This window comes from Phalacrocorax carbo, chromosome 1 (genome assembly GCF_963921805.1).
Source record: "Phalacrocorax carbo chromosome 1, bPhaCar2.1, whole genome shotgun sequence".
In the NCBI taxonomy this organism is placed as follows: domain Eukaryota; kingdom Metazoa; phylum Chordata; class Aves; order Suliformes; family Phalacrocoracidae; genus Phalacrocorax; species Phalacrocorax carbo.
This window is the reverse complement of record NC_087513.1, coordinates 46844253-46868591: the sequence shown is the minus strand read 5'-3', so window position 1 is coordinate 46868591 and position 24339 is coordinate 46844253. Positions and strand designations below refer to the sequence as shown.

At 35.5% G+C, this 24339-nt stretch overlaps 1 protein-coding gene across 1 annotated transcript in view; it reads right to left on the bottom strand.

Annotated features, from left to right (window-relative positions):
- The window catches only part of LRRIQ1 (leucine rich repeats and IQ motif containing 1), a 113165-nt gene that overhangs the window by 65649 nt on the left and 23177 nt on the right, over positions 1 to 24339 (bottom strand). Inside the window, exons 13-18 of the mRNA XM_064450437.1 lie at positions 22866 to 22939; positions 22480 to 22573; positions 18227 to 18403; positions 9924 to 10391; positions 7705 to 7843; positions 5053 to 5172 (exon numbers count right to left, since the gene is read on the bottom strand). Coding sequence (XP_064306507.1) covers positions 5053 to 5172; positions 7705 to 7843; positions 9924 to 10391; positions 18227 to 18403; positions 22480 to 22573; positions 22866 to 22939 — 1072 coding nt within the window. The remainder of the gene's footprint in view (positions 1 to 5052; positions 5173 to 7704; positions 7844 to 9923; positions 10392 to 18226; positions 18404 to 22479; positions 22574 to 22865; positions 22940 to 24339) is intronic.

The window sequence follows — 24339 nt, the reverse complement described above, 5'->3', positions numbered from 1 at the left end:
CACAGACTGAGAATGGCATGTGATTAATTAACTTAGCAGTTGAAGAAGCAGGATCATATCAAGAGATTGTTGATACACACTCACTGAAAAGATTGATCTTCCAATATGTTACTTAGGAGAGAGTACTTCCCTCCTTTTTAAAAGAGGAGGGATCTAGTGAAATTTTCATCATACACTTTTTTGCTTTTCTGCAACACTGTAACTTTATAAGAAATTTGATGTAAAAAGGATCATATTCTTTGCAGTATACAATACAGAAAGGCTGGATTCTGCTCTGACATTTATAAGCAATTACAAGAGCTAGACATGTGTAAAAGCGTCAAGATACAAGAAATGTTATGGGGACCTTCTAATCCATAGGCTACACTTATTTCCTGGCACTAGGCAGAAAACAGCAATCACTGTCACAAGCCCACAATCACAAGCTCACAGCGTGAGACAAACCACATCATGAAGGATTATCTAAAAAGAAAACAAAACATATTATATGTGTCTAATTTGGACATGTGATAAGAATATTAAAGATGGGAGATATAAAGGAATTTTTGCTCTAATTGCTGTTTACTTTTCAAGAGTTAGCACATACGAGATTGTTTTTATTCTTCTCGCCCTGCTCAAAACAAAACAAAACAAAACAAACCTGCAAAACTGCTATCTAGCTGCCATGGAAGACAAGTAAAAAGTAGGAACAGCTATGTGTCTCAGTGTGGATACGTAGGAAAATGTGAAGGAAACTCATGGTCAATAATTTCAAAAGCTGTCAAAGGCTGGGATTTTAAAATTGTACATAATCAAGCTCAGAAGGAGAACAACACTTTGTCTCAGGGCAACAGATTTATTCCCTTTGATGAAGGAAGCAGTGATGGATATCATTTTAGCTTGGTCGCAACTTACAAAATTACTTTCTTTTTGAAAAAGTATGATTAAACTAAACTAAAAAAATAAAGTTTTGAAAACTACAGTACTTACTTTCTGTGCCATGTAACCATCAATATTGGTACTTATCTTGATGAAAATAAGAAATATGTCCATATGCTGACTCAGTGTAGGAAAACAATAATTTATTCAATGGCCACTGTTCTGAGTAAATAATTGTTTTAAAACTGGTTGTATGCAATTGGTTCATCTTTCTGGCAAGTTCAGCCATTTTGCACTTGGCTCACATCATATTCTCATCAAGAAAACAACAATGCTGATGGTACATAGTACAGAAAGTAAAAGCTGTGTCAAGCAAATGTGTTGTCAGATTTTGTCCACCAGAGGTAAAGTGAGCTCTCCCTTGTAGATCATTTGCTACATGGATGGACTGCTGATGAAAGGTTGCCTTAAGATCAGCCTTCTGGAGCATATAGGCTGGAATTCTCCAAAGTCCACATGAAAGACATGAAAATATCACTAAATACCAGGCTCATACTTTCTGACATCTGTTGGCCAGATCTTTCATCTCATCTGGGATAGCCTGTTTGACATTGCACAATACAACAGACACAAAACACTGCTGCCATCAATTGCCTCTGAATGTCTTTGGCAACGTATGGGAGCTGATATGAATACAAGAAGATACCAGTAATTGTTCAGGTGAAATGATTACTATTCGTACTATTGTGAGCAAGATAAATGCCCTTCATCCAGCTCAAGCACATCCAATCTATTTTTTCATGTGATATTGTGCCAAACTTGTACTAAAAATACACCACTGCTTACTGTGCATAAATCAAGTAAACACACGATCTTTAGCAAAGACTAGAGTTTCCCCCATGCTGTTTTGCAGCCTCACCTTCCACAGAGCACTGGGTACACTCGGTTTATAATAAGGATATTAAACAGTAATTTAATGAAGACTGGTGCCTAATGACTTATTTCATTGTGATATTTGCAAATGGTTTAAACAGGTACTTGCACACCAGTGATTTTGTAGAATGCTAGATAATACTGAATAAAATCATTATGACTGAAATCTGCATAAAACCGGTATTAAAAAAAAAAAACAAACAATGACTACATCACAAAACAGTGGACTATTACAAAAACTTTTTGACAAGATTTAGTATATTTGTATTGATCTGCAATAAGGAAAGTTTTTTCTGCCCTTCTCTCTCATTTCCCTCACCCTGTCCAACAGTGAAATCTGCAGTACAAAATGGTGTCCAGATATTTTTCTCTTCCTTCACACCCTAGCATATGGGATCTCTTAGCCCGGCAATATGTACTCCTCCCTACACACTTGTTTGAGGCCCAACAGATAGCCACTGATATCATGTGTCATTATTTGGCTCTGCTTCAGCACTTTGCTATAAAACACTGAGGCCAGAAAGGAGAGAATAGGAAATATAGGCTATTCCAAGCTTCTGCTGCTTTTTTCTGCAGAAGTAGAAAGTCCATGTGATTCGGTATTGCCTAGCTGCAGAGAACAGAACAGCTGAAGTCACATGGAACCAGGCAACCTAGTATTGAGCATGGCTAATCTGGGCTAGGCAGAAGAGAGTGTAAGGCAAGAATCATGGACGTTTTAGCAGAATATTAATATGTTTGCAGTAAATGTTCCTTGGTATTGCATAGTTAGTAACACAACACGGCTGTATCATATATCACTGTTTCGCACTCCAGTTCCAGTAGCCCTATTACAGTTAAGCGACACATTTCTCAATCAAACTCTTCAGCACAGACAAGATATGTGCTTGGAAAAAAGAAAAAAAAAGAAGGACAAACATGACAAGTATTGCAGGGTATAATTCTAGTTACAGACATCAATCTTGAACACTGAAATGCTCACTCACTGAACAAAGTGTATCTTTCACGGGCATAGACATTGCAAATTTATCACATACATTGCTCTGTATAAAACAGATGTTCTTATATTTTTCGTCACAAGAAGCTAAGTGCTTGACTAACTTTTCAGTCCCCAGTCCAGCCTTTGAGCCTGCCATGCCAATTAAAAAGTTAGCTCATGGTTCTCTTGTCATAATCTGAACCTAAACACTTTCTCTGAAAATTGCTCCCTAAAAACATGTTTACTTCTTTCCTAATAAACTCAATAATAATTTGGAAAAAAAACGAAAACAAAACAAAGGAAGAAACATGTGGCAACACCAGAGAGTGCAAGCCTCTCTGAAATGAGCTAGTCTTTTTTTCTTGCCTTCCCCACTGCTTCGTTTTTCCCCTGGCCTCAGGAGCACCTGTCCAAATGCAGACAGATGGAACAAAACTGACTATGTAGTCTTCAGTTTAGCAATTAAAGAAAAAAAATCACAGGATTATTTGGGCCAAACAGAGTGAAACAAGACAGCTCAATTGAATTACAGTATATAAGACTCTGGCCTACTGGCTGAATAATTCAAAACAGGATATTTTCCTTCTTTAATGTACTTCCTTCCTGTGTGAAGAAATAAATCCTTCAACTTTCTGCTTTTTATTATTTTAGAAAGAAGCCAGGGATCAGAGAACATCAACTAATGAGACTGTTCTTTTTTGTATATATATTTCAAATTAAAATGAAAAAAATCCTAAAATTTAATCCAGATCTCTATGTTTACACACACACATTTCCTGCCTACCAAATGATTCCTGGGACTCCTGCCTCAAACATTTTGCATGCTCTTACAATGAGACAGTAATTCTGAAAATGTATCTTAAAATAGCTGCTGAAAGGGATAAGAAAAAATAAAATTACTCCAAGTCATCAAATCATTGGTAATAATTTCATACAAAGCCCAACTATGTTCCAAGGGGAGAGGAATGGCAAAAGAAGGCTGATACTCAGATGCCCAAAGACTGATCAACTGTAAACTGCTCTGCTCCAACTAACAACATAATTGATTTTATAACTCTTTACGAGCCATACAAACATGTAATCATAAGTAGGACCTAATCCTGCCAGTAGCAGGGTTATCGCATCAATCTCCTTTGCAAAATTACAGTAGAATATTGACAAATGGTTCTTGCAAAGATGCAGCAGCTGAATAAGCACATTCAGGGACAAGGGTTCATGAAAAAAACCTTAGTCATATCCTTTTAGGTCTCAAACGGCCACATTGCTATCAGTTTTCTTTGCTTTACCTGAAAACATTAAAAAAAAGAAGCCAATGAATGTGAACAATTAGAAAAAGCAGTGGTCCAGACAAATATAGAGGTAAGTCATCAACAGCTGCCTTACTATGCACACTGAGTCTAGAACATCCCATGTAGACTCTGTCTTTTGAGGTTACAAAAGATAAAAGTAGTTTAAAGAATCTCTTCCTTGCTTACTGAATGACAGGATTGATCCTATAGACATTTTTATTTTTTACTTAATTATTGCTAAATTCAGTTTTGAATGTGGAGTTGTTCCTCAAATTCCTTTGGAGCCTGCTTTTATTTCTTAGAATGGAAACTTCTGAGCCTATTCCAATCCTTTGAAACTAAAAGGACATTAGTAACTCTGTGTAACTTGTAAAAATTACCAGTGTGGTTTTTTTCTGATTTAACTATACTTGTCTTCATAATTTACTACTGTATTCAGACTTGCAATCTTTTTAGCACTTTACCTATAAGACAAAAGAAGAGCTAATAAGCCTGCTTCACCTCTGGTTTTGGGGTATGTCCTTTTTACTGGAATACTGCAACACTGAATCTCAGCTACACTTTCTATATATTCAGCTATATTATTGTTCTCATTACATCATGAAAATGAACAAAAGACATACTCAAATATCGTTGACGTTATAATCTGTTACTAAAATACTAAAAAAGCATTTGAAAACAAAAGTAGCTGTTTCCTTATTCTCATTTGATTGTCCTTTAACTGCAGAAATATATGCAGTTCTACAGTGGGTGTGACATTAATAGCACAGTAACTGCCAGAGCATCTCAAAGAGCAGGAAGCAATTAATCCATGACAAATACATTTAAATGAGCTACATATACCAAATGCTTCTGTATTTCTGGACACCAAACATGTTCAATCTAGCCCTTGTAGTCCTTTCAATTTCTTTCATTTCCAACACCTACACAATCGCTTAAGAAGGATAATATTTATTTTCTACATTAAGATTTTATGCTAAAGACTGTGCTTACTTCAGAAAACGTGAAATCGTCCACATTTATTTCTTCATAGTCATCTTCCACTTCATCACTTATAACAGCTGCAAGAGCACTGGCCAGTTTCTTTCGCAGAAGAAAACCCTTCCAAAATGCCTAAACAAAAAATTTAAAGCATTTTATACAAAGCCATAGATCAAACCCAATTCCAGATTCTCTATGTTATCCCATTAGGAAGATAAAACATCTTGGGCCTTGGTTTAATAGCTCAATGATCTGTTTTTTGAACTTTATGTGACATTTAAAACTACAAGACAAATTAAATGCCAGCATATGTCTAAAGCTTAGAGTACTCAGGAGGCTCTCCACAAGTAAGCAGAAAGGAATCCTGAAACTCCCTCAACTACAAACCTGGGTCAACTAATTAATTATTTGACAATTCCTTCAGGGACTATTATAAACTGAAAGGAAAGGCTACATAAGAAAAAGCTGAGTGTCAACTTTCAAATTACCGAGAATAAAAATACAACTTGTACTAAATGTCTTATAGTTTACAAGTAGCAATTCTTGGAGACATCTCATGCAATTGACCTAGGTCAGTTGCTCTTTCTTAACTGTCTAACATCTTTATTAAAAAAATATTACTAGTAGGCATAATCATATCTATGAAAAAGGAGCACATTAGGAATTAACTGCTAGAAAAAGAGGAAGGGTGTTAGGAACATATGTCAAGCCATAGAATCAGATCCAGGAAAACACTTCAGAGATCAAAATTATATAGATGGAATTAAGAATTACCTAAATTCAGGACAGCAATTTTCCCCCAAATAAGTGTCTGACATCATTAGAGTTCAAGATGCCCTAACCATTTAAAACAATTTCCACTGTCCTGAAAGATGCAGCGTTGTCCACATTTAATGGCTTTGCAATGGAAGCACTAAAATAGGAAGGGTAAATCTCATATTCTGGCTTAATGTTTAGCTTATTAATTTTTAGGAAATGATTGTCTAATTGCAGAAATAAAAAATTTTATGGTTTTTACACACACAACTCATTATTATTATAAAAATGATTAAATGTATTAGAACTGCTTTTTTTATCATTTCATTGTTGCTACTTTCCTGCAGATCTTCATAACCATCCAGACAAAATCTCCTCTTATTACTGAGTGATCAAATGACAAATATATTTTAGTCAACAAATACAATTAGTTTTTACAAATGCAAAGGAGAAACACAATCCTAATGGTATATGCAGAAGGATTAACTGTAAGGCAGCTGTTAACACGGATCTATGAAAGCACCAGGTCAGTGCTCAGTCATGATCAAGAAGAAAAATTATATGTTAGTAGTTTTTAAGAAATTGGATTAAAACTGTCTTACTGTACAAATTCATTATATATCTGCCCATGGAATTCAGTTCTAGTCACTTCTTTAAAAAAGATTATAACAGAATAAGGTGAAGATCCAGGGAGGGACAAAAAGATTAAAAAAAATGTACAGAGTAATGTGAAGAGAGACTAACTTTTATTTACAAAAGAGTGACTATTAGAATAGATATAAGAGAGAGCTAAAAATCCATAAAATGCACAGAACATAAACAGTGACAGGCTCTTTATTTTCATACTAACTTTGGAAATTATCAGGTCTGAAACAAATGAAAAGAAGCACATTTTAATCACTATATACATTTGTGTAACTCATCACTTCAATATACAGTAGAGGCTAAATATATAACTAAGTTCAGCGATGTTTTAAATAAATTTATGGAGGTCAACTGTTAATATACGAGCTACACACTATACTCCAGAAACAAATTTTAGCTCAAATTCCCAGGTAACTGCTGTAGTATGATTCTGCACTTGTCCTGTTTGTTAGCAGGCACATTTACTAAGCATTTTGCTACTGCCCATTTTTTTAATAGATACCAATGAATTACTTGGATTTTCAGTCTGAAAATGGAACTTAGGCATCTTAATCACTTTGGCACTACTGACATCATTATAGAAGACTTACAATATCGAATGTTTATAAGTTATCCTGAAGTCTGAAATCAGTACAGGGTCCGTTTGCTTAAAAATGTAGAAAAACCCCATGAACCCTGGCAACAAGGCAGGTAAATACTATATCTGGCTAGCAAACTAAACAGAGCCACACCACGGACTTCAATTCTTGCACATAGTATCCATTCTGTTTAACTGTTAGCTCAGTATCTACGATAGGACAGCCCAGGCCATGGTCTGTTCCCAATAGCAGTACAGATGAGGCAATCCTCTTTTTGGGAGATGGGGAGAGAAGGAGGGAGATGGATAGGCAGGATAAAAGAGATGGGAAGAGTATTTAGTTGTAAAGGTATCAGACATGATGTACCAGTTATGCAGCATCTGTCAGTGTAGTAGGGTAGACATACCCCAGTAAGAACATGGGCACAATATGTCTTAAATATAATATTAGAATTAAATCAAGCAAAAGTAATTCAAGGAAATACTTGGTGAAAATGTTTTTGTAAAGAAGGCTCCCTTTTAGAAACATCAAGGTTATGCTGATTAAGTAAAACAAAAAATGTTTAATTATGAAATTATTAATAAAAACCTAAACAAAAATAGAGAGATGACAAGTGCACAAAACTAGCAAGATTTTTTTTCTTATTAAATTTGCAGAGTAAGTAAAGATAATCCTATAAACCAACCTGGATTAGCGTGGCAGCTTCATGCCTCTGTCTCAGAGCTTCTATAAACTGGTGATTCCCTGTTTTGGTACAATCAGTTTTCCTCCTGGCACGGTACTGCCGCCAAAGGGACTGGATCACTGATGCTGCCATATGTAGCCTCGTAGAGAAATAATAAATACCTTTATGAATGACATAGCCTTACCAGTACAAATGGATTATCATAGCTGCCAAACTATAACCATAAAACATAGCACTATGCACTAACGGAAGGCTTTGCCATCAAACTGTAAAGAAATTAAAACCCAGATGTGACATATATGTTCAGAAACATTGGAGGATATCCACAATACATAACTTTGGAAATCTAGTTGTCTAAAAGGACTAATCTCCACTCGGCTCTGTTCCCTGTATATTCACTAGAGAGGAAGAGTCTCCTCAAAGGATTAGGAGCAGAAGTGGTTTAACAGTGACTGAATAAACTGTTGGAGGAGTCAGCTTATCTCCACTGTCCACAGAAAAAAAGAAACATTTCAGCTAAATGCTGAAAACTGCATGAGACAAATATCTCCAATGGAGCGGAAAGGAAAAACTGAGAAAGTGCAATTTCATCTTTTGCCTACTTTTACCCTTCATTTAACACCACTGACCACTCGTTGTATGCGTACATTTTCTAATTTGCTCATTGTTTAACAAGCACTGATTACAGAATATTTAGATTTGTTCAGCGATTGAGCTTTCTAAATATATATTAAATTAATTTATACTGATGGAGAAAAAGTTTAATGGCAGTTCTCCATTATGATTTTACTATCTTAGAATACTTTTCTCCACAAAATTCTCATTTCAATTGGACAGTGGGTTTAAGAAAAGATGTTTAAATTTCCCCTAAACTTTACATATTTTCTTTCCTTGTGCAGTGCATCTATTTAGATAGAGGAGCACTTTTCAGCAAAAAAGCACACTTCAGAGGTTAAGCCACATTTATTTCCTAAAATGTGTTTATTAAGTTTATCAACCCCAAAACATGATTTATAAGCTTTTCATCTATAAAAAGCAGTAGCTGCATTAAAAAATAAACACACACCCCCCCCCCACCTCTAATGGTTTGTATTCTAAATTGAAGAGAACTGTCCAACAACAGACTTGGAACATGCATTTGAAACATTAAGTAAAAACACTAAACGAACTATTTCAAAAATATTTTTCTGAAGCATTCACCTTCTGTAACAGACTACTGTACTCTTACTTTCAAGAGGCAATGAGGAATTCTGTAGTCTTCCTGAATAATAAATTTTATGACAAATTAATAGTGTGTTAAGTACCTACTAAGAACTACTGCCTATTCACCATAAGTCTAAATAGCATGAAGAAGCAGACCTTCCATGCTTGCTCTTCATAGCGTTCTCAAGACATGTATGTTTGAAACTGAATTCTTACGAAAACACAACTGAATTTTTGTACCTTTAGGGGAAAAATTTCAGCTTCTGTTTTCCCTGACTGTACATCCAGAACCATACAAACCAGCAGCAAATGGATTCCAAAGAGGTAATAAACCAGTCTGTTTCATGCGAGAGAATATTTGGGGGCACAGAACAAGTTGAACTGGCCCCTCACCCCTGCCTCTACTTTTAAGAAGCAGGTTGAGGCATGTTGGAGGAGTACCAAGGGCAGGGCAGGCTCTTAGCTCTTCAGTCATCACAACAGCAGGAGACTGGCCTAAGGTCAAGGGAGTAGGATGGTAGATTTAAGCAACTTCTCCCTCTTGCCTTCTAAATGATACTGACAACTCTGCATAGATGAATCTTGAATGTCTAATGAATAGTACAGCAAAAAACTTTTGTAGTTTAAACTGCCCCAAAATTCTCGCAAACCATCCAGCATTTTCATCCCTAACATTGTATGCATCATTGAATTGACGTCATAAATCTGTTGCAAAAAGGAAGGTAAAGGTAGGACACCAAGCGAAAGCTTTCAAATTCTCTTACTACAGAGTATTTTTAAATTATTTTAAGTGCATACATATCTATTTTCTAATATATCAACTGACAGAATACCACAAAGGATTTTTTTTTAATATGGAAGTCTAGTGTGCATCACTTTAACTCTTCTATTGTCTAATAAGCTTAAAAATACTGTTTTCTTACCACAGGTTCTGTGCCTCTGTTTTAAACAAGAAATCCTCACTCCTATTGCCTATTTGGATAATCTGTTTGAAAGCAATCTGACATCTGTCTTACCTTTCTGTATCATTTGGAAGATCTTTTCCCATATTACTTGCTACTATCACTGACTGCTGCAACGTGAGTTGGGCTGACATGTTATTGTTGCCTTTGCTCTCTCCACTGTAATTAATACAAGATTCAGTGCTCTTCTGCTTCACTCTCTGATCTTCTTTATTTTCCTTTCGGTGCACAGGTATGGAGGAGTTAATGAATGTGGCCTGAATATGGTCAGCAGTAATCCATCTTTCAGAAGGATCCAACAAGACCTGTTTATTTTCTGTCGCACCCATGATAAAGAGGTTATTTTCCTGTAGGCAGCCAGTGGATGTTTGCTTTAAATGATTTTGCAGTGCTTCTGGTCCATCTCTGTCAGTAATGTTTAGTTCACCGTACTCATGTGCGTATCGATGTTTAATACTAAGTTTCATCAACTGATTAAAATACCAGCATTGTCCCGATGCAGAATCGATAGAAGAGGCAATTCTGAAAAAAGATAAAACATTTTTACATGTGCTTCAGACTGTAAGAATGCTTTTTAAAAAATATAGTCCCTCTGTTATTTTCTAAACTACCTTGTATTTTCAAGTCTCCTTACATGTTTCCACATTCTTACAGTGAATAGCAATTACTCTGATTGAAAACCAGTTTCAGTATTTATAAATCTTAATTGTATTTTTCTTTTTTTGACAGCATTAAAAATATACTAATATACATTAAACTGCTTATTTTACTCTCATTTTTTAAAAACAGGTTTCATTCTGTTTGAAATAGGCACTAGGGCATGCATTTCACTATTAATTTTCTGTGTGGTTAGAGGCATATGAAGCCAAAAAATTTAGAGGATTTGAGGCAATTTTGTTGTAAATCCTGTAATAGCCTTAATAATCCAATTTTATATGGAAACTATGAAAGCTAATATAAAAATAACAATATTTTTAAAATTTAGGTTAGAACTACAGAAAAAAACCCCAAACGTAGATTCAAACCAACAAACCACAATGCCTAGAGAGAATTTAGGAAAACAGAAGCTTTTAAGTATAGATACTTTTATCAATATAAGGGAAGGTGCTAAACTGAAGCAACATCAGTGTATGAAGTCTGGCTCTCATTAGTTCTTTATGTTACACCATATAAATGACAAGGATGAGTAAGAGCAAATATGAACTAACTGTTACAGATTCAGAAGGCTGCTGTATTTAGGCAGTGTTTGTCCATTGTATTAGGTAGCAGGTACTTTCAGAATCAGGAAAACATTTTCCTTTGATAGCATAGACAGATGCAGAGATCTGCAATCTGGCATTATTTTCAGAGGAGCACAAAGTCAATTCTAGGTCAGCAACGCAAGAGAAAAACTAGAAACAAGATAAATTCTTTTGGGAGCCTGGAAAAAGTCAGATCCTAAGATTATAGTTTGAATAACAGAATTTTCCTGTCTGTTCATCATTCTTAAAAGGGGAAGCTTTTATAAGGTTTTATTGCAAAAAGACTCTTTACCTATGTAACTACTTCCTCTAATGAAGTTCAACTAAGAACTTTTTAGTTTTTTAAGAACATACAGAATCAGGTCTTACAAGAGTAAAAAAGATTCCAACTCTTTGTCTGCTAGTACAGCTTCGGTGTTATCGCACAAAATATGAATGGCTAAATCAGAAGCCAAATCTAAATCCACGCAGCCTGATTACACAACTCACTGTGCAGTTGCTGTACATTTGATTGTCCATTATACATTACTCTTACTCCTGTTACTTCCACAAATATGACAATTCCTAAAAATATTTAAACCAATGCATGTATTTGCTTAAAGATCTAACAAATTCTAGCTGTCTCCTACTACACAGTAAGAATAGTAATTTCTTCAACATGAAATACATAAAGCATTAGTTAAATGCTTTAAATACTTTAAGTTAGTGAAAGTATTTAAGAAGATAAATTTGGTACAAGATCATTAGCAAAGTTCTACAAAAGAAATTATGATGAGAAGGCAAAAAAAAAGGAAAAACAAAATAAAAAAAAGAAAAAACCAAAATTCTTTCCCACCTTTTTTTTTTCCATTCGGTTTTAGTTTTGTTTGTTTGTTTATTTGACAATTAAAATATTGTGGGAAAACCCAGAATGTTTTATATATTGGGCAAAATAAGCTTCCATGTGAAAAGTATATCCTGAGTGCACTTGTTCATTCTCAGAAAACAACAACAAAGAAAAACAAAGCACCATAGCAGTGAACAGGGTATTTGTGCATCCTCTCCTTTGACAGGTGCGGGGGCATCTCAAGCAGCTGTTTCACCCTTCCAGTGGCTATGAATGTGGCAAGCAGAAATGGGAGGGGAGGTTGAAGGCAACTGAAAATTCAGGCAGGGAATAACTGTGTGGTCACCAGGGATCATGAGTTACTGTTTTCACAGAAGCTGCTTTTGGGCAGCTTTCCTAAATGGTTTTGCAAAATAGTCTTGTCACTGTGGGCACGCACCCTAGCTCCTAGCTGACATATTCCCTGGCAATCCACAGCTATACTCTGATTTTGTAGTATTTTTAGGCTGCCCTCTGTGTATCAGTGGCTTTCCTTTTAGGCTGTCGGATTGGCCTAAGTTTCAAGAAACTACAGAGGAAGCTGTAGTGACATCTCAAGAGAAATATGAACAAGGAAGTGGCTTGGTAACTGTATTTGGGATTCTCCTGCAAAGGTGATGTTCCAAAGCACAAACAAATATTAAGATGGGCCCTGAGTCCTTGGTGGCAGTCAGTTTGGTGGTTCCCTTAGGTGAACAGGGATTTCAGGCAGCTCTGGAGAAAAAAAGAACTATTCAATAAGCTTGGGGTAGAGCTGTCCTATCAATGTACTACAGCTTTCTCAGTGTCTCAAAAGGACTGCGTTGTTGATAGCAGAGACGTGCTCCTGAAGATTGCTTATTCCAACCACAGAAAGGAAGCTGCTCTAATGGAAAATACGCAGGGCTGATTTACCTCTTCAGTGGAAAAAAACACAAATGAGGAAAGAGTGAAGACAAAGTAAGAAATATGACAGTACTAAGACTTTTGATACCACAATATTTCCTTTTCAGTTAATGTAAATTGGTTGTTTGCCTTTCAGACCTTTTTTGGCATTATAGGTCAAGGGGTCTGGTCACGCTAATTCTTCTGGAATTGCTTCTTGGTTAAGACACAACCAAGGTTTTAAGCATAAATTGGCATCTAGACAAAACAAAAAATAGGATTATCCTGATGGAAGCACCAGTATCCATACTGCCTGGCAGTATGTAATGAAATGTAGATGAATATGGGAGTCTGGCTATAGCAAAATTTTTATGGCTTCCAGCTTTGACCAGCACATTCCCTCATGTTCTATGGCTACACACAGCTTTGTTCTGATCTTAACAAGCAAAAGTAATTTATGCCATATGTAAATTTTAGCATAGCTACAAAGGGTGCACTGCTTTTGCAGTGGGAGAAAGGGATAATAATCCGGAAGAAGAAGGGATGGGTCTTTCGCAACAACGTACAAATGTGCTAGAATATTGGCCCCGATAGTACCTAAAGACCAAGATAGCATTTTTTAAACAAATGCTAAGAGCAGAATGCTACTTGTAATTTTCTTACCAAAAAGATACCTCTCAATTTGTGCTGGGATTTTCCAGGGATTTTGGAGAAAGGTGAAAGCATTAGAATCAGGTTTTAACCTATTTGGAAAGTCTAGTCAGGCGTTTATTAATGACTGCTACAACTTCAGTCCAAGAGCATCGATCAACTGCCTTCTTCGTAATTTTAGAGCAAACCCTGCTCAGCTTCACATGCAGTGTTTGGGGAGGGAAAAGTAGAGGTGGGGAGGAGCAAACCCCCAATGACACCACCCAGGAAGTGTAAGGACCCATGCACAGGCTGACTTAACAGATACGGAAAATGGCAAGTTATTCATCCTTAAAGGCCTTTCAGTGGAGTTTAAATCAGCCAAAATGTTGCCACGTAGAAAGTTTAGGGTGGCAATGGAAGCTTGCATACAGAGCTGACACATTTTGTATAGAATTCCTTACTGCAATTGCATCTGCAACGACTGCCAGGTTATTGAAAGAGCATCGTTTTGTCAGCATGAGACAATAAAAATTATATGGAAAAGTCAGCAGAACAAACCTATTGGAAGCAAAAGGGAGGGTAGACAAACAAGCTGGTTCTCATCAGCAATGGCAGTTTTCTCCTCGCCACTGCAGGAGATTATTTATATTAAAACATAAATAATATTCTACACCTTTGTGTGCTAGTTTGTGTGCTAGTTAAAATTTTGCTTAATGTCATGTTTTTCCCTTTGCAGCTCTACTGTGATTTTCATAATTCTGATACATGTAATATTCAAATAGTACACTCCAATTGTAACTGAGCTTTTGTTTGTAATAGTGTGGTAAAATCTAATTTGTCTTCAGGGAGACTTCTATAAGCATCATTACTGATGTTCATCTGCAGGTTACAAAAGTCCCTTACATACACATGAAAGAGGTCACTGTTTACATATTCTATCCTGCAATAGCATTTATGAAATTCCTGTCATTTTCATTGTATTATACAAACTATTTATAAAGTTCAAGTTCCACTGGCCAGACATCTGCATATCTGAGGACTGCAAGTTACTGCAGCCAAGGTGTCATTTTTTTTTTATACTATTACTTACTACAAGACATCTGAAGATTATGTGACAGGAAGCGTTTATTAGAATAGAGAAATTTAATTTTAAGATACATTTCATTCTTAAGCGTGGCAAGAACAGTGAAGTTTCAGGCAGAAACAACACAGACAATTTAATTGGGCAGCAGTGGTGTATGAAACATGGATTAGGGAAGCAAGCAGTGATTACTTTTGGCAGCTTACATACTTGAGGTCACACCTACAGGGGCTCATAACTTAGCAAGATGTAAAACAGACAGAAGTTTGCTCTATTGTTGGCCTGTTCTTTAGCAACGTCACATTAATTCAAAGTATTGCAGTAGGTAAGTATAACAGCTATGCCGCTAAGGCTTACATACAAACAAGCTGTTTGGAGTTCCTTTTATGAACTGCAGTTTTCAACAGTTTTCAAATCATTCATAAATTTGTACTTTTAGTCAAAATAAAACATAGAGGGTTTTAACACCTAAGAAATTAATTTTGAGACTAAATTTGATACAAGATGGTTCAACCATGTCAAAGTTGCCAATTGAAAATATTGTGAATGAATTCTCAAAACCTTAAAAAACCCACAACCCTCCCTCTCCTTCCCCCCAAATGCCCAAACCATACATTCAGGAAAGAAGAGATGTTTACATGATTTCTTTCTACTATTCTTCGCAAATATCTGCAACTTGTTTCAAACAAAACTTACACAGGATCATAGAAAAATTCTCAACTGAAGTAACCTCAGGAGGTCTCTAGTCTAGCCTCCTACTTCAAAGGTGGGTTAGCTCTGAGATCAGACTAGGTCGCTTAGAGCTTTATCCTGTCAGGTCTTGAAAACTTCCAAGAATGGACACTGCACAACCTCTTTGGGCAACCTATTGCAACCCATCACCGTACTAGCAGTGAAAAGGTTTTTCCTTATGTCCAGTTGTACTGAGTCCAGCTGGGATGGAGTTAATTCTCATAGCTGCCCATATAGTGTTGTTTTTTAGATATGTGACTGAAACTGTATTGATAAAACACTAATGTTTTGCTGAACAGTGCTTGGACAGAGTCAAGGCCTCTCTGTCCCACTCAGCAAGTAGGTTGGGAGTGGGCAGGAGGCTGGGGAAGGACACGTCCAAGACAGCTGACCTGAATTGACCAAAACTATATTCCACGCCATATAATAACATGCTCAGCAATAACACTTGGCGGGGAGTCTTTCCAAGGTTGCCATTGCTCAAAGAACGGTTGGGTATCAGTCTGCTGGTGGGAGGTGGTAAGCAATTGCTTTGTATCACCTGGTTGGTTTCTTTTTTTTTTTTTTTTTTTTATTCCTGTCTTTTCTTCACTTTTTAAACTGTCTTTATCTCGATCCATGGGTTTTTCTTGCCTCTGGTCTTCTGATTTTCCCTCCCATCCTGCTGGAGAGTGAGTAGTGAGCAAGCAGCTGGTGGGTGATTAGTTACTGGCAGGAATCAATCCACCAGTCTGAACCACCCTTGTTTCAGCTAGGTCCTTGTTGCTCATCCTCCTGTCATACACCACTGCAAACAGCCTGGCTCTGTCTTCCTGAGTATGTGCTTGAACCACCTGACCATCTTAGGCCCAAACACCAAACTTGTTCCAGTTTATCAATGTCTTGTATGTATTGGTGACCCAAAATACGGGGCATGGTATTCTAGACGCAAGCTAGTAAGGGCTGAAGATAGGGAAATAATAACTTATCTCAACCTACTGGCTATGCTCCTGTAGATTAGGCCTAGGACGTTCTTAACTTTCTTTGGTACCAGGACACACTGCTGGCTCACATTCAGTTTCTGGGTAGATACCCAGAACCAAAGGTCCTTTTCAGCAGAGGCATTTCTCAGCCAGCCAGTCCCAGACTGTATTGTTGCAAGTGGTCGCTCTTTCCAAGGTAAAGAACTTTGCACTTGCCCTTGCTGAATTCACAGGGTTCCTGATGGCCTGTCTCCCCAGCTTGCCTAGGTTCTTCTGAATGGTAGCCCTGCCCTACCCCAGGCATGTAAACAGTTTCCTCCAAATTGTTGTCATCTGCAAGCATGGTAAGTGTGCATTCCACTTCCTGCTCCAGGTCTTTGATAAAGATGTTAGAAGGACAAGTCCACCTCCAGAAAGTAGCACGATCTATTAACTATTAATAATTAATAAATGATCTGAGCCTGACTACCTAGCAAATTTCTTACCTGTCTGGCTGTCCATTCATGCAGACCATGGTTAAATAAACTGTTAAATTTTGTGAATATCATCTTTCCCTCCCATTTTTTACCAACTTGCAGAAATGTACATGAAAGGTAGGTCCTTAGATTCTGCTACAGCTCTCTCACAAGTCATATCCTAACTACAGATTGGAATTTTTTTCTGCAAAGAAAACTGATGAAACAGGTCCTAAATCTCAGACATAAGAAAATTTTCTCTACCGTAAAGGAGGAGTACTTTTTTTGCCTCTCCTTTTTTCCTTTTAAGAAAAGGAAAGGAAAGAACACTATTTCAAAACTGTAAATAGATTAGGAAGTATCAGCTTCCCACCTGCAAACCAGAAGCAAAAACACCAGAAGTGGAGAAAATATATCTTGTGGGTTTAATGGAGAAACATGAGTTCTAGGAGTCACCTAGACATTACATCTGTCATAGAAAACTGCCCTATAAAATTTCTCCCAAAATACTTTCAATTTAATTCTTAATACAAACGTCTTTTCAAATAAATCTGTTTTGTGAGCTATGAATATTTTATTGCAGCTTAGTAACAGCCAATAACACATCAGTGTAATAACCTGTTAGGTAATAAAAAGACACCATGGATATACAGGCTTACATGTAAATGCAGATTCTGAAAAAAATGTGAGTACTTTTCCTGAACCAAAAAGTACACAAGAAACTCAGACTAAAGTATTGTCAAATGTCACATGCTTCACCTGTTCTGGGATAATGCTCAGTACCTGGCAGGATCAAGGAAACTATCTTTCCAAACATCAGCGGACAAGGATATTGTGATCTTGCTAGGAAATGAAAAGGAAGTAAGAAAGAAGAAAACATGCAATATTACCAAGTGTGAAAACATAAGATTGTGCTATTTAGATATTGCAATGTGACGAAAAGATAAATGATAAAATACCACTTCCAATGTCTAAGCTGAAGTCACTGGACAACTAACCTGGTAATAATGATAAAGGTAGTAAGTATGACAAAATCAAAGACCTGTAGAAAGCGCCATCTGATGCACTACTTTAAGAGAAAAGAGGTCCTATATTTTGTAGTCATTTCGAACATGAATAATACAAATATGGAAAGCAAATACAGGAAAAAAAAAAGAGCATATCGCACCAATAGCCAAACTAGGTTTGATTAAGCTGAAGCTGGAAATCATGTTAAGACAACACTTTCAGGATTTAAGCTAGTATTCCTGCATACCACTGTACTGTGTTGAGTGTATAAGTTCATTCAGCTGCTTCTAACTGAAGGTTTTGAACCACCTGTTTTCTCAAACAAACAAAAGTCAAGGCCCACATATTTTAATATCTGTCTAAAATACTCTTTGCACTGAAGGCAGTGATTCTAATCTCTTTCTTAACATAATACATTTCTAGGCAAAAAGCTAAGTAAAATACATAAGACACCAAGAACTAATAATACATGAAAACATATTTCTGAACACATTTTATATTCACATAAATACATACCCCAGTTCAACAGCCTTTTTTTTCAGTAGAACACTTTCTTCAATTTGAACTTGACAAAGTTCTAGAAAAGTTCTTGATTCTGATCCTCTGATTCTTTCAGTTGTGTGTAAAGTATGACAGTTTAAGATCTCACCATCAAGAAACTGTAAACTAGGAAGTGTCTTACACAAGGAAGGCCTTAGAAAAGAAAAAGTCATAATTAGTTTTACAAAAAAATCTTGATGCTAAAACTCCCATTTTATTGATACAGTAATACAAGTAATACAGTAATACAAGACAGAACATGATGATAGTTATCTAAGTATCTGTATGTATTTGCCCTTACTTTATATGTTAATATATTAACTAAAACTTTATTCTTAATAAACCACAGAAATTAGCAAGAGTTCTTAATACTTGGTTGGTATAAACACCATTGCTGAAATATTGACCCCAGGGAGGTCAATGGAAACATTCTCAGTTCAGCAGAGCTAGCATTTTACTTACTTAAACAATAACGGGAAAATTTGATGCACTTGTGCATAGGCACCCGGAATGCATTTGATTACTAGGCAACACAGCAAACTAAGTCATAGGATTAAGACACAGCACTGATTTGTTGACGCATTGAAAGATTTAGATTTAAAAACTGCACTGAATACTAAACATTGTCAGTCTTACTCCCTTTACCATTTGCATATACCACATAAAGCAATATGATATTCAGCATGACTGACAGAAGAAAAATCTGCTTTTGAAATACTGGATTTCAGTGAAAGGGATATTGATTAGGGAAAGGGATGACAGTAGAGGTGACATTTCTTTGCTATGAAAAGGACAGCTGGGGCCACTGATGTAAGAAAAAAATTATATGAGAAACTTACCTACTGATTTAAAAAAATAGTATCATCAATGCTTTCTCTTTCAGGTTATTGTGACATATAATCTAGTGCTGCAAGCTTGTTCCACTTACTTCTTATACCAACCCAAATTCGTTGAAAATTTCAAGACTGCAAAATTATTTAACTCAATACTTAATATTTTGATTTTTAGTTTTATGTAACACTCAAGTACTCTTGAAAGAATACTTACTGTAGGCTGTAAGTCCCCTTACTATTAAAAAAGATAATACTGTTTTTAGAATTTTAGAACTCCCTGACTATTCCCTATGAAGGTAAAGGACTATTACTCAGCTCAGATAATATACACTAAGTTTAAGATCAGAGAAAGTTTCTATGACTGAATTAGAATATTCCAAAATGTAGCTCAGTAGATTAGAATATTAGGTTTTTTGCAAGTATAAAACTTTCCTTCTCTACTGCCCATTAATGTAATAATAACACTGTCTGAAATACATTTGGAATAAAATGATGGATTTAGATAGACAGTCCCTGAACACGTAAAGAGAAATTACCAAAGCTGATGTTGAATAGTGATACATCGAAAAAGTGCCATATCAAAGCTGATTGATGCTGGAAGTATTGTGTCTTAGAGCTATGGGATCTCAACACTAGTTTTTCCAGCTGGGTTTCTCCTGGTGAAAGGCTGAGTCAATATTTCATTTAGTGAAAACTTCCTGGTGAATATTCTGTCACTTAAGAGGCTCTACTAATCATTACAGCATTGAAACACATTCCCCTAGGAGTGCTCAGACTGATCCCAGGATTTAATTTTTAAAAAACAATTTCTTACTACTTCACTTTTGTTGGTGTTATCGCTGGCTGGACATGAAAGTACAAAACCGATTGGGAAATTTTACAACTAATTCCTTTGTTGGTATCAAGGGGTTATGTAAAGTTCACTGGAACATATTGCCTGAAGTTACAGTCAATGCTGTATTCAGCAAATCCATATTTTATAGTATCCCATACTTTAAATCCTTTAGACAAATGAATCTCTTGTCTAATCATACAAGCTCTGTTGGGTCAAGCAATCTAAAGTGTCAGTTCTTATAGTTAAATCAGAATTCAGAAATCTTTTCCTCTCTAGGTTACAAGTGAAATAACAATTCTGTAAAACAGTGGGAATTAAAACAATGCAAATGGGAATTTAAAATAGTGTCACAGTTGCTGAATTTATTCACAAAATTACCTGAAGGAAAAATGGGAGTACAAATAAGTCTGTTCATTAAAAAACAAAGAAACCAACCAAGAAGGTATTTCTACAGCTATCTTTTAAACTACTCAAACATTTCCAACTGAAAGTTTCAAATAGCTTTTTTTCCACTGGAATACTAATCAGATATTTGTACAAAAAGATCTTGTAACAGAAGAGTGGTTTTGTTTTTGTTTTTCCTTTTAACACAACACATACTCAAAACACACATATCCCAAACTTTGCTGCTGTTGTACTAGGTAGTCTAATATAGCAAATGTGAACATGATTTATCTAAACACATTCATTGTGTAACATTGCAGTGTAAAGCCTCACCTTTAACTGACTTGAAATTATACAAGTAACAGTTCTGGTCATTCTTCAGAATTGCTAAGCTTAAAAAAATATTTTTCTAATAAAAACATCTCAGTCACCTGTTTTAATTACATCCAAAACAAAAGTCCAACTGTTGTGTCTCATTTCATTTCCTCAGACATTTTATTATGTCAATACTTTCCTAGGTAAATACTTGATTTCCTTAGCTGAAAGAATTGGTAATGATTTAAATTCTTACTGATTAAATGCTTCTTTGTACATTTAACGGAATTATAGTAAGAGTTCACTAAAAGACACTCTACCATTTCAACACATGTATTCTGGAACATCATCTAAAAACCTAAAATTGCATTTCCAACTTGTCATTCTGCTCTTGAAGGCCTGTAGACTAGAAAGTATTAATTCTAAGGAAGATGAAAGAACACTTCACATTAAATTAACAGCACTACTGTACATTTGCTGAGCAATTCTTTCAGACAGCTTTAAGTCTTAATGGCATTGGCTCACATAAGGGGTTTCAGACCACAGAATTCTCAAGAGAACAGAAGACCTACTAAAATACAAAAAACATACAAAAAACCTATCAATGCACAATTTTATTCATATGGCTTACAAATACAATCCTATCACAACTACTCATTTCAGGGACTTTGGTTACTGCATCTCATTTCATATGTAAAGTTTCCTTTCTACCCTATACAGTTTAGATATATATATATATATATAAAATAGTCTCTAGGACCAGCTCTTTAATTTTCTTTTTATTAATATATCAGTATTATACATCACTGGAGGGAAAGAACAGCATTTTATAATTGTTGGTGTCAACATAAGGAATTCTCAGAACAAGAAAAAAGTCTAAGCTTCAACTACTAAGGAAAAATCAACTATTTGTTCCAACTTTTATTTCTTCTAAATTTTTTTTTCCTTAAAAGATGCTAGACCAAGGATTTCTTGATATATTTATTATAGGCACCACCCTGTATCTAGCTATGTGCAGTGTGAACCTGTCACAGCAGCAAGACCGTCAAGCAGTGAATGGATGAAGTGATGGAAAGGAGTAAATAAAAAAAAAATACCGGCAAAGCAGAAAGAGAAACATTCTAAGAAACTGTGTGATAGACAGAAACTGATGGTTCTGAGAAGGGCAAGTAAGCTGTGTAAGAACATTAATAATAAGAGAAAAAAATAAAGGTTTTAAACAGGGCAGATGAAAGAGAAGGAGAAAAATGTTGAGTGGATGGCAATGTCTTTGTGCAAAAGTTCTAATGAAATGTAAAATGGGGTAATAAAGGTCAGACAAAACCTCAGTCAGAAAGTTAAAGTTACCAAAGGTGGTAAACTTGTTAGTAAAGAGGAAGAACAAAACTTCATGCTGAAAAAGAAGATATTGTGATCAATGGACAAAGAAGCAGTTAGAAATAAACAGCACAAAGAAGGCCTATATCATCTTTATTATTTCTGCTTGGGTCTAAAGAAATCGTCATAAAGGAAAACACTCATTTAGAATAACAGCTAAATAGCATCAAGAGACCACTGTCGAGCTTTCACAAACTGCTTCTTATCAAGGTTCCAAGAGCTAGGTCAAAACATCAAGATTTTTGTTTAAACAAAACTACAAACTGGAATTCTTAGAAAAGATCACAGAATTGAATTCTATTTGTTATTTTAATATAATTCTCTTCCAATTTGTGGTAACGTTCATACTTACCTCATTTCTACTGTTTAACTAATGTACACACACCAAGTGTTTGCCTGATTTTGATTGATGAGCAAGATGTATATACACCTAGTTTCTTGCTGATTCTGACTTTTTGATTTAGCAAATTAATTTATTTTCTTACCTCCAGTTCCTTTCTTGAAGAAGAGGATTTCCACTGAGTGACAACTCCCTTAGTTTATGACATCCGCTTAACCATGTAAGGATGCCTTTAAGGTCTGTATTGTAGTAGGAAAGAAAATTAAATATAAATTTGAATGCAGAACCATAGCATTTCTCATAAAATCTTACATGAAAGTAAAGTGTACCAAAATCATGAAGTACTACAAGCAATTCTGCTACCTATAAAATACAGTTATAATAATACCTCTAAAATCCATGTTTGGAAAATATTTATGTTGTCTGTAAAAATATTTCATATATAAATGGGAACAATCACATTCAAATAAGTTTAAAATTTAATTAAGAAGTTCTTGTTTGGATGGGTTTTATGTTTTTTATACAACTCACCTGACAAGCAGTTATTTTTGATATCCAGCTTTTCCAAAGATAAAAATGAATTTAAAGGCACGAGCTCAGTTAACCTAGGAACAAAACAGAAGAGGCTTTTTTTCAACTAAATAAAACAGCAGTTCATAAACAGAAAGGCACCAGAATCTTTTATAATTGTGACAATTTGCTTATTTACATAAGAAAATACTAATTTAGCTATCCAAGGTGCTAGAACTAATTACTGAAATTTTAGTTTGAAAGCATTTCTTAGTCTTCTCAGTAGCTCAGTTTTTAATATTTACTCATTAATGTTTTGTTTTATGTGGTAAATATTTCATTCTGTTTGTTGTATTTGGTGCTGAGGATCAGAAGTCTTGTAAAATTTACACCATTCAACTGGCACCATACCCAGAATGAAGCTAATAGAAGGCCCTGAACCTGGAGAAAAAATAAAACCTGCTTTTCCTCTTTCCTCTTCCTTCATTTCTCATTGCTCAAACTTCTTGTCAGTTTGTTTCTCTTCTCCACCCAGCACATTACTTCAGAGATTCTAAAACTAACATGATCATTGTTAAGAAATACAACTGTGACAGGTCAAGGCTGCACTGTCCTGTAATATATTTTTAGTGCTTCCTCTGTCTTAGTACTTCTGTAAGACAGTGTCAAATAATTGCCTATTATAAAGACAGTTATGGAATTGCTCTTCTTGTGTACCAGAGCTCTTCTTGCTCAATAAAGCAGCAAAGCAGTAGTAAAGTCATGATGAGATTCTTATTTGTAGTATTGAAGAGTAAGGAAACTGAGCTGACATTCATCTGTACAAAGGATTTTGGACTGTAAGATGTATATTAACACTACTGTTAAAACATTAGCATCCAGTGTTATTCAAGTTTCTTTACCTACAAACTTTCATTGGTGGAACTAAGAATGAATGTTGAATCGTTCAGTCAGCTGTCAGGCTATTTCAAAATATTACCTTTCAGATTAAAAAGTTTATTTTGTTTTATGTTAAATATGAAAGAGGGAGGAAAAATTAAAATCAAGATGCCAAAAAAACCCAGTCTTCAACTAAAAGTAGAATGTTTATGTATAAGCACATACTAAATCAACTGTATTTAAAAAAAAAACAAACCCATGTTTAGGTAACTTGTTTCATCCCTGTAAGGACAAGACCTAAGCATAATGAGAGAATAGTTACACCAATGGCAATGTGTGTGGTCACTTTGTGACTGCTAATGTTCATGGAAAGCAGTATTTTCTGAGGATTATAGTGCCTTTGAAAGCTATAAATCAGAATTATTATGGTCAGAAACATGACCATGCACAAAAATTAAACCCACTCCATAAACTTGCAACTGGTCAGAGCCAAAAATGCTTATTTGTTGCTGAAATGCGTGACTATGTTGTGTTTCCAGCACAGGCATTAAAACTGAAAGACAGAGTTGAATTTAACTCTGGTACACAAATTCTGGACCAAATGTTGGTTGTTGAT